General features: G+C 45.4%; 1 protein-coding gene across 1 annotated transcript; it reads right to left on the bottom strand.

Moving 5' to 3' along the window:
• Positions 1 to 204: 204 nt before the first annotated feature.
• LOC136644072 (vitelline membrane outer layer protein 1-like) lies at positions 205 to 7,540 on the bottom strand. The gene is made up of 3 exons (XM_066619577.1): positions 7,370 to 7,540; positions 2,584 to 2,678; positions 205 to 343 (listed from the first exon to the last, which is right to left on the bottom strand). Exons 1-3 carry the CDS (start codon positions 7,538 to 7,540, stop codon positions 205 to 207), a joined length of 405 nt encoding a protein of 134 aa, XP_066475674.1.
• Positions 7,541 to 11,560: the final 4,020 nt, after the last annotated feature.

Raw genomic sequence — 11,560 nt, 5'->3', positions numbered from 1 at the left:
GATGCACTTTGAATGTGCACAGTGTTATTAATGTGTACAAATGGAGCTAGCATTTCTCTGTAAATGGAATGACAACAGAAAAAAGAGACAAACGCACACGGACAAACAATTTTTGCTTCAACGTATAATTGTAATTAACAGCCATGCATAGCAAAGCCCATGGAAATGTGATCACAACTGTTTTAAGAGTACAACACACATGAATCAGTCACAGCAGAACATTTTCACATCATTAAGTGCAGTGTCATCTTCTACGTATTGCGGAGATTGCACCCTTGTCTGGATTCCACATATGTAGCCTTCGGCGCATTTATTGCTCTTTGGGCCAAGCCTACCTCTCTTACTTCCAGAAGAAGACTTTTCATCATTATTACTACAATGAAACATGATGCCAGTGGCTGCTGTAGAGTCGTCCCTTCCTGTGGCTTCGTGCACTATCAAAGCGAACATGTCTAGTTTGCTTTGGCGACAATATACCGGCGCTAGCCAATATCCCCACCTATCAAAGAAGACAGTGATTTTAATGGCTTCATAAATATAATAAAAATAGTGGGGTCACTAGGCTGGAGCGAGGGGCCAATCCCAGGTGCGAGGCTTGAGGCTGCTTCTCACCAAGTTGTCCCTCTCTGTTGTCAATCGTGTTTTGCCTCACAGCAGCAGGGTCCAAAGTGGCCCAAAAATTGTGGAAGGGAGGAAGGTTTCTCACATTTAAATCAATGCAAGAGGCTGGAACTTTGGGGGGTGGGTGGGTACATCATTCTGTCACAAATGAAGACAGCTTCAGGGAGCTTCATAAGCAGGGCAGCATGGAAATAGAAACCCCTGATTGGTAATTCTCAGTTTCACATCAGCTGAAATTTACTGTCCTCTACAAAAGTATATGAAACATTTGACTTCTAGGCCCCCTAGCCCTGGACTGGTCTGTCTTCCCTTTATTCAACAAGTAGTCATTTTGTTATTCCTGTTTATTGCTATTAAAATAATTATTAATAGAGTAATATAATCAATGGCATTCCTTCTATATAACAGCCCAATCCTGAGCTGCCCAGGGCACCCAGCCTCAGCGGCACCGAGAACGGCTTCCGCCAGATCCTGAGCACCCTGGGCTACTGCGAGTGGCAAATTGGGAGAAGGAGACTTTTGTAAGGTAAGGTAAGCAGTACTGCCAAGGGGCTACTCACTTTACCACCAATGAAAAGGCCGGCAGTAAAGGTGCTTGTGTAGGGCGCCAAGCCCTCCACGAGCACCTTAGATTTGCAGACCCGCCTCCCTTCCTCCCTCCGCCCAGCATGCCTCCCACCTGCCCTGTCCCCACCCCGGCCTTGCATCACGCCTCCCCCTGCCCTCTCTCCGCACCCCACTGGCCTCCCCCCTCCCTGGAACGCCTCATCCTCGCCCCCTCCCTCCTCTGCTTACCGTGGTGCGGCTTGGTGATCCGTGAGACTGCCAAGCTGTGGAGGCTGGACACCCGCCCTGTGCTAGCCCCACGCTAGTCCAGCATGGGCCAGCCATTGGCTAGCACAGGCGGTAGCCCGGCGGTGTCATAAGGCATGTTTGCGATACTGCACAGCGGCACGAAGCCGCGGCACTGAACCCAGGATTGGGCTCTAAGTTGGGGACAGTTATTAAAATAACATGATTCTGAATTTGGGTAAAGATTATTTTTATTTATTCGAAACCCTTTATAGCCTACTTTCCATTCAAAAAAAGAGGTGCCCAAAGTAGCTAACAACACATCAGATACGAGATCAGATAAAATAACAGAAATAATACTTAAAAAAAAACAACAACTGACCAAAGATAAAATCCCAAATCTGGAGGTTAAGATGTAAAACACCAGAACAAAAGAATGGGGTCTTCATGCCTGACTGGAACACTAATAGGGAGGTGTCTGGACTCTGTTTGAGGACAGAATTCCTCAACTTCAGTGCCGCTGCAGAGAATGTGCTGGCACACTTCAGCAATGACAAGATGGCCTCCTCCTCTATAAGGCAAGGTTTCCAAAGACATCTGAAACTTATGACGTCACATGCATGGTTGTTTCAGTTGCGGAAGAACCCTTGAAATACACACTGATGATACTTCCAAGTACAGGACTTCATACGTAGAAAATAATATTCATGGCCTCTTTTAAAGTCTGTTGCTAAACTCACAGAATGAAACCTAATATTATTCTGTTCACTTGTCTCGGTGGCAGGAGGAAGAGTTCCAATGGATGCACTTGGAAAGCTGAGATCTGGCTGCAGATTTTCTGAGGTCATGTCAAATTTAGTCCAGAGAGTCCGTTTCTGACACTCCCTTTCCTGCATGCTGATTTAGGGCCCCAACCTGTTCAACTTGACAGCACCGATGCAGCCCAGCCAACAGGGCATGTGCTGCATCCTGTGTTGGAGTCATGGAGGCCTCCTCAAGATAAGAAAATGTTTGTTCCCTTAACTTGGGGCTGCATTGTGGCTGCATCAGCTCTGGAAGGTTGGATAGGACTGGACCCTTATTCAAGCAAGCTTTCTTTTACTCAGCCCCCTCCCCCATCACGTTCCAAGCCAGAAAAAGGAAGAGGAAGGGCAAGCAAAAGGGACTTACGGTCCAATTGTAGATGTTATTGTTTCACCATCGTCACACAGCAGGGCAATGGCATTCATGCCTGTTTGATCAGACTCCATTACAAATGGCTCTATCTGGCAGAAAACGAGAAAAAAGATTGTGATGAAGCTGCCTACTAACCTGAGGCTAATTCAGTGTCACCATTGATTGGCTTTCACTCTGCTGGTCACTATTCAGTGCTGGACATTCTCCTGTTCCAGCACCCCAATCATACAGCAAACACCACACCCAATCTGATACCCAAGAACATAAAGGATTTTTAATTTACTGGTTGAAGACCAATTTGACATGATGATTATTGGAGTGGAACACTTCAGAGATGAGACTTTATATCTCTAGGGCATAATCAAATCAAAACGTGCATGTTAAACGTGTATGTGATTTAATGGATCAAATGGATCTAAGTACATCTTAATATAAAATTGCTTACAAGACTAGATTATCCTCCTGTGGGCCTTCCTTAGGCACTGTGTCCAATTGTGTACAATTGATCATAAGAACATAAGTACCGTCCCACTGGATCAGGCCATAGGCCCATCTAGTCCAGCTTCCTGTATCTCACAGCGGTCCACCAAATGCCCCAGGGAGCACACCAGATAACAAGAGACATACATCCTGGTGCCCTCCCTTGCATTTGGCAGTCTGACAGCCCATTTCTAAAATCAGGAGGTTGCACATACACATCCCATAATGGATTTTTCCTCCAGAAACTTGTCCAGTTGGTCCAGTTGGCTTAAAGCCAGCCCTGGCTCCAAGCTCCCCCAGATTTTGGACCCAATTCTTTCCAACCTTTCAGCGCCAATGCAGTTGCAGTGCAGCCCTGAAGTAAAGGAAATTTTGTTCCCTTGCCTTGGGGAGACCGCCTTCATGACCGTTCCTCCACCACAGGATGCAGTGAGGTCTTGTTTGCATCATCAGCGCAGGATAGAATTGGGCCCTGAGCCACTTGATTGAGCCAGAAGGGCTCTGAGGCCCCCTTTAAGTCTATATTTGGCTGCGTCCATCACTTCCTCTGAGCCCTTTCTCAGATGGACTGGTCAGATTTATGAGATTGAGCAAGAATTTTGGTGTGTGGACCAAAACGCAAATGCTGTCAGTTTTCTCTTCCTTCTCTCCATGAAAACTGTCAAGCCTGGATCAGACTTCCCTTTTCTCAGCTTTTGCTATAGAAAGCCACAACCACTGATCAAAGATCTTTTCACATCTGTGTTTGAGGGAACATGTACCTTACGAGGACACCTATCAGAGAGCACATGAAGTAACTAGTCATTTGGCCCTATAGGTGTTTTTTTTTAAATGTAGATAGCCAAAGAGTTAGACCCCGCCCCCGCCATATTTATCATCTGGGTCAGGCCCCCTATGATTTCTAATTCCATTAAAAGAGCAAATGCAAGTACTAGGTTATGTGAGTACTTTGGCCAGTGCTTTTTTTGTAAATAAAAAGGTGCAGGAACTCACAACTTGTTAATCTTTTATTTATTTATTTATTTATTTATTTATTTATTTATTTATAAACCATTTTTTATTGGAGAAATAAAATATTTTTTATGTGCTTCCCCCTAAAGATGAGCTTACTTCTGAGTAGACATGCATAGGATTGGACTGTCAATCTCCACATCCCCTTCTCCCTAGCTACTTTTTCTACACATGGGGAAAAATACTGTACAGGTGCACTTGTAGCGTGTAGTATGTAGTGTGGCACTACTTTGAGGAGAGGAAGCAGTGAATGGATTCCAAAAAATGGCTTACATGAGTTCCATGTAATCAACTGTGTTCTAAGCAACTGTGGGAGTAAGAACAAAAAAGGAATTTTTACACAAGAGGGGTCCTTAGGTGCACATAGAAACAGCTACATTTGCAAACAAGCGATTAAATATGGTTTAATTCAGGTATCAGAATACTCTGTGTCTTTGGGAAGGCGCTTGGCATGCAATTGTATGTTCTCTGCTGCCCTGAGCAGCTGCTGTGCATTGCTGGAGAGGAGCTGCAAATGCTGGCTGGCGGAGGGCATGCTTGTGGGGGAAGGATGAGGAGGATCTCTGGCAAGGCTGGACAGATGTTGTACACACACAGAATCCCTTTTCACCTGCCCTTAGCATGTGAAAATGGGTGCAGATATATATCTCTGCCAGGATTAAGAGCCCAATCCTAGGTATGTCTACTCTGAAATAAGTCTTGTTCTAGTCAATGGAGCTTACTCCCAGGAAAGTGCCTAGGACTGCAGCCTAAGAGCCCAATCCTATGCATGTCTACTCAGAAGTCCACTTTAGTGAATGGGGCTTACTGTGGCTAGGACGGCAGCCTCAGGGCCCAATCCTGTGCCTGTCTACACAGAAGTCAGTCCCATTAGAGGCAGTGGGGCTTCCTCCCAGGAAAGTGTGGACAGGACTGCAGCCTCAAAGCCCCTCTTGTGCCTGTCTACTCAGAAGTCAGTCCCACTAGAGGCAGTGGGGCTTCCTCCCAGGAAAGTGTGGACAGGACTGCAGCCACAGAGCCCTTCCTCTGCCTGTCTACTCAGGCTGCAAGGCTATGACACTTTCCTGGGAGTAAGCCCCATTGAAAACAGTGGAACTTATTTCTGAGTAGACATGCTTGGGCTCTCAGGCTGCAAGGCTATGCACCCTTTCCCAGGAGCAAGGCCCATTGAGCACAATGAGACTTACTTCTGAGTAGACACTCCTAGGCTCGTGCTGCAGATTGGCACGGGGCTGCACCAGCCAGTTTCCTTCCCCTCCTCCTCCGCCAAGCCAGTACCTGGGCGTTCCGTGGGTGCCGCAGCCCTTCTCCCTGGCTGGCTGGCTGGCTGTCTGTCCTCCTTGGCGTCGGCGCATGTCCCCCGCGCCCTCCACCAGCTTGGAAGCTGCGCTGGGAAGCAGAGTGCGGGGGGAGGGGAGGCGGGCTGGGCTCAGGCGAGAGCTTGGAGATGGGGGAGGAGGGGGTCGTTGTGCGGTCAGGCAGGGGCCAGGTGCCCCCCCACCCTGCACCCCCCAGCACTCACCCAGCGAATGCCTCTATTTTGCTCCCCCCTCCTGGAATGCCTCCAAAGGGGAGGGGCCCCTGCAAAAAGGTGCCGGAACTCCGTCCCCCCGCGTTCCATTAGAAAAAAAGCCCTGACTTTGGCCCTTCAGTGTTACAGATGCCAGGCAGAAACCTGGAAAGTTTGTCTTTTGGACACTGGGCCCCTTCATGGATTTTGCACTGGAGCCAGAACTCCCTGTGCTGTCTCTTGCTCCTCCTGGGGTTCTTTCTAGATGGACATCTTTCCCCCCAGAAACGGTTCCAGTGCTTTCTCCCACAAAGCAAATGACTCCCACCAGAGGTGTAGATCATAATAGTGTAGTCCTGTGCTGAGCTCAAAATGCTCCCCGGGAGGTGATGTCACAACCAGAAGCGACGTCACACCCGGGCTTTTAAAAAAGTGAAAATCAGCGGAAAGCCTCCCAGCAACTCGCCACTCACTTGCTCTGCTGCCTCCACCCAGCCAGGGGCAGAGCTAAGACGTTTATCTGCTGCTTGGGATCACAGAAGATTCTGTAGCCCCTCCACGACAAAATAAAATTTAATTAATTAAGCAAATAAAGTGTGCTCCTTATTGACTTATTGATGGACAGTTATTCTCCCCCTTCTCAATATAAGAGGAGCACCACTTATAAAAGTGCCTCTTTACCCTGTTAGCTGTGGTAACTATACATGGAAATGAGAGCTGAGTAACAATAACACCTTATTGGTTCCATGCTGTATCACAATAACATCTCATTGTCAAGATCTGGTCACAGATGGTTAACTAACTACAATTATTATGATTTGCGTCTATACTTGTCGCTGATACTGTAATTGTAGTTTTTTTCAATATATATACCAATAAAGGTTTCCTAAGGATCTCATTGTCTTTCAGAACGATCAGTCTCATAGGTCAGTTTTGAGTTAAAGATTCCACTTTTTGTTCCATAAGTAAATTGTGTTTTCATTTTCTAGTTAATTGGCCATAACTTCTTATAGAATACACTTGCTCCAATGCAGTTTATTTCATTGCACTGAGCTTTAATGATGCATAACATGATGGTATTATACATACCAAGGTTTTTTAGCATTTTGGCCACTAGTGTCAAGCCCTGCTAAACCCTAAAGCTCATGTGCTCACCGAAAGCTTGTTGTCTGGTATAATTGCTACCTCCTGCACCCTGTTAGATATGCCATTGCCTCCCACAAATACCCTGAATTTTCTATTACTAATAAAGTAAATTATTCATGCAATGCTCTACAAGGAAAGTATATCAAGTCACCATACACTCCATTTGCCCATTAAGCCCAGTTCTCATCAATTGGATTTGTAGCACCTCTGCAGGACCTCTAGACAGGGTCTTTTCCAAACCTGCTACCCTGAGATATTAGAGGAATGTGAGGATTGAACATGAACTTGCAGAGGATATGCTCTACCACTGTCAAGAATCTTAGATTGTTTTCCCACCCATACATTTTTGAAAAACAGTCACTTTTTACACAGTTGCAAAAGTTATTCTTATGGATTTTAATCTGGGACATGAATGTAAAATGAGAATCTTGCTTTGGAAGAAGCTAGCAAATGAACAAGGCCAATAAACCCAATGTAAAATCCATCACTGCGTTCTATCATGGTCTTAAAAGGCAGCGTGGAATTCCTTATGGCTGGATGCTGAAACATAACAGAATTCATTCTAAATGCGAAGCACATATTTTTAACAGTTAGGCATAAAAGTGAAACCTCTAGACTACAGTGAGAACTTACCTTTATTTGGAAACCAACAGCATGGCCTTTGCTGCAGAAGTGAGCAGGCCCCCATCTACCCCATCTTGCACCATTTGGCACTGTGAGGATGGAAGTATACAGCCGGGCATCTGCAACCCAGAGACCACAGGAGAGGATGAAGAAGAGCACCTTGCTGACTGAGAGAGCCATGGTGCTTGGTCTACTCTAGGACCAGCTGAAGAAGAGCAGTGGAAGTATAACAGACCTGAGAATTTATACCCTTGGAATTTGGGCAGCATCTTCCCTGTGGTCAAACGTCCCCTGAATTATGTCCCTATTGGACTGTACAATGACCTTTGGTGATTCAATAAACTCATTGACAGAGAGCCAAATGACACATGCTGATAAGCAGTGTTCCATGTGTGTCCATGGAGTGCTTGTCGTTCCTTATATATCTGATGTTGTGGATGCATGAGTCTGGTCTAGAACTTTAATCCTCATGGTGCCCACCATGTTCCAAAGCGAGACTTGGTGCTCCTGTGCTACTATTTGTCCTAAAATGGAAACTCATATTGGGCCCCAATCCAGGGAACAGCACTGGAATCTTTCTGTTCAGGGCAAATAGCAATGAGACGGCCCTTGGCAGGAACAAAGTGTGAAGAGATCCCTTCCACTTTGCTTTCCACGGCTGCAAACACTGGAGCAGTAATTTGATTTTGTCATGGAGTGGGCTACAAAATCTTCTTTGATTCCAGGTAGCATATAGATGTTTTAGCTATGCTACTGGCTGGGGAGAGGTAGCAGATCAAGTGTGTGGTGAACTACTGGGGGGAGGAGGCAAGTTTCCCCCCAATTTGCACTTTTTAAAAAGCCCGAGTGTGGTGTCTCTTCCGGTTGTGACATCACTTCTGGGGCATCAGTTTGAGCTCTGCACTGGGCTGCATGTTCATTAGCTGCGCCACTGCCCTTCTGCCCTCCATGGCTGCAAACTCAGGAGCAGTAATAATAACCATGCAATTGGCATGCAATTTCCTTCGTTCATTCATTCGTTCATTCATTCGTTCATTCATTTGGAAAGCTAAGATGACATTTGGCTGTGACGAAATTTTCAAATGAAAAATCTCAGTCCCGATCCACATTCCTCCCTGCACCATTGTCTCCCCATTTCACCCACCCTCCACCCCATTCCACTCACTCCCTGCTTCTCTTCCACCCCTGTTACCAAATGAGCTAGTTTTAGTCGTTTAGGGGAATTAGTATACCGGCTCTATTGGAACACTGGGACGTTAGACTGGATGCAAACCAGCGTTATGCAGACATTCCTTTTCAAGAAGAGACTGAGAGAAATATTCCCATAAATGATTACAGCTTTATTAAAAGGGACACAACATATATATCCCAAAGAATCAGTACAGGACTACTGTAGTGCCCTAACCAGAGTGTCCTATAGTGGTGAGTGCAGTGTTGTGAGAGTGTATTTGGTGCATTCGAAGAAATCAGAAAGAGGAATGGTAGGGAAGGATTTCAGGGATCCCTGCTCTGCCAACGCCAGCTGCTAGCTGAAGATGGGAACAAGAGGGTGGGGTGAGGGAGGAGAAAGAGTTCAAAGCGCAAGGCATAGCTACCTGTCTGGACATCTGGTCTGTGAGCAGCAGTTGCTGTGAGCAGGGTGTGTGGACACCCCGGAGAGTGACCTTTTGCTAGTCAAACCTCCTTAGCTTTTCAGGATATTGAAAAGTTGCTTACGTGTAAGCAGAATGTTTGGGGGATAAATGTGTAACTTAGGGTGTTTGCTTTTAATGTATCAATAGGTAACTAGGGTATGAATGGAGAGAATTCATCTTAATCAACCAGGATGCAGGTAAACAGGGCTAGCAGGGTCAGCTAAGATGCAAATTAGCTCTTTGGTGCCAGAGGATGTCTAGCAACTTTAAGTGAGGTTTACCTAAGTTAATGCAAAATACAGGTACAAAATACAGAAGTTACTGAAATTGCATTCAGGAAAGCCAACACAAACGGAAGATACAATGGAAAACTGTCTGACAGGATTACGGAGGTTCATTCAGCTAGAGCAGTGATTTTCAAACTTTTTCATCTCATGGCACGCTGACAAGGCACTAAAATGGTCAAGGCACACCACCAGGTTTTTGTCAATTGACAAGGCTCACCATGCTGCCAGTGGGGGTTCACAGCTCCCATTGGTCCTATTAATAAGTAACCTTCCCCCAAATTCCTGTGACACACCTGTGGACCACTCGCGGCACACCAGTGTGCCACAACACAGTGGTTAAAAACGGCTAGAGATACAAGTAGGATTATCGGTTTCCTTCCAGGTTGTGTGATTGTGAGGGGAGAAGAGGGAATACAAACAAGCAACCAAGAGTCTGAGCTGGACCAAAGTAAACATGAGGCCTGTAGGCCAGTGTTTTCCGGGAGAATAGTTCATTTTGCTTGCTATCATCCATATATGAAGGCCTTTTCTTGATATCAAAGTAGCATAACCACAAATACAATAAAATGGGGGATTTTCCGTAACACCCCCTGCGCACACGCACTGTGGCCAGTAGGCATCTGTCGTCCACTGGCCACACAGAGCAAGCCGCTTGCAGTAACAGCCAGGCCACACACTCTGGTGTGTCACCATTTGCAACAGCCAGAAAGTGCCTAATGCTACCAGAATACTCTTTCAGCAGCAACAGGCATCCGTAGGATTGCGCATAAGAGAGTTTATACCAGGGGTGTCAAACGTAAGGCCCACAGGTTGAATGTGCCCCAGAAGCAATGTATTCAGCCCCGGCCCATTATCATTAGGCTTTCCCAGCTTGATCATTGGGTTCTCTCATACTTTGAAAACCTAAACAAGATTTCACATGTTCTCTTCTGGCATTTACAGCTCATGAGTTTCTAGGTGAGAACAAAGCACTTGTTTCTGGCCATCATTTGCCTGATGATGTCACTTCCCACTTAATATTGTCACTTCCAGCCCTCAGTAGGCACCACGAAAGCTTTGGTCATTTGTATGAATGGAGTTTCACATCTCTCATTTATACCATAAGGAACATCCCCCCCCCCACCCCATAATATATATATTTTCAATTTTGCCTTTGGCAGGCTACATTGTGTCAAAAATCAAGGATATTGAAAGCAGGCACCTTTAGGTAGTGTGGTTGAAATCTAGTAGGTGTTCCTAATACGGTTTAAAATTTTCAAAATTCACATTTCAAACTACCCATTTAACTGAGGAAACGATCTGATGTCTGCCTGGTGGACTGATGCTGGCCTTATGGAACCAGGTTCCCACCGACGATGCTTAGTGAAATGACTGCACTGCAACAGTGTGTGTTACTAGTTAGGAAAGGGGAGATGCACCATCCTTGTGTATTTGTGTATGACATGCTTACATATGTATCTATGACTGCAATCCTATGAACACTTTCTTTGGAGTAAAGCTACAATGAACACAATGGTACTTACTTCTGAATAGACAAGCACAGGATTGTGCTGTATGTGTGATACATTGAGTGTGTTGTACGTGACATGTTGCAGAATGTATTTGCGTTTTATGCACAGTGTGTTTTGCACAACGCAAGACAGGGGCAAGTCCCAGCATCTCTGATGAGAAAATGAATTAGGAGTGGGGAGAACCCTGGTGCAAATCTCCACCCAGCCAGTCACTTCCTTCAGCCCAACTACCAATCAGTCATGCTGTGGTGATGAAATACAGAGGGAGGACCATTTATGCCCCTCAGACTGCTGGAGAGAAGGTGAGGAGAATTACTGTTAAAGGAGCCTGCTGGAGCACCAGCCTCAGCTGGTCCAAAACCAGGTCAAAGAGAACATCAAAAGTGTCACTTAAACTGGAGGGAACACTTTGTACAAAACAGGCTGACATCTGTTAAACATTGACCCACTACCCATTGATTTATTTATTGGCCCTTATTGGACATGGATGAAGAAAGTGTTCTTTAAATGAACTTTTTATTGTAAATTTCTGCAAAGAAATAATAAAACAAAAAATATAAATAGAAAGAAGTCCAAAAAGCATAATATACAATATGTTTTATCAAAAAGAAAGATAGTTAAGGCCTTGGAAAGCAAGTCTCAGAATTCCATTGGAATTCCCATCCATGATTTAATCATGTATTGATAATGTCATATTCCATAGATACATGCCTGCAGGGGGAGAAATTTCTGCCAGTAGGTGAAGCTTGGCTAATCAGCTTGCCTTAT

Source organism: Tiliqua scincoides, chromosome 3 (genome assembly GCF_035046505.1).
Source record: "Tiliqua scincoides isolate rTilSci1 chromosome 3, rTilSci1.hap2, whole genome shotgun sequence".
NCBI lineage: Eukaryota > Metazoa > Chordata > Lepidosauria > Squamata > Scincidae > Tiliqua > Tiliqua scincoides.
The sequence above is the reverse complement of the archived record's forward strand: the minus strand, read 5'-3'. Positions and strand labels throughout refer to the sequence as shown.

Excerpts from the sequence above, each read along its gene's own strand:
- LOC136644072 (XM_066619577.1), bottom strand. The coding sequence starts at position 7,540 with ATGGCTCTCTCAGTCAGCAAGGTGCTCTTCTTCATCCTCTCCTGTGGT. Across the intron at positions 2,679-7,369 it reads CTGTTGGTTTCCAAATAAAG|ATAGAGCCATTTGTAATGGA; the intron begins GTAAGTTCTCAC and ends GTTTTCTGCCAG. Across the intron at positions 344-2,583 it reads ATAACATCTACAATTGGACC|TAAGAGAGGTAGGCTTGGCC; the intron begins GTAAGTCCCTTT and ends TTCTTCTGGAAG.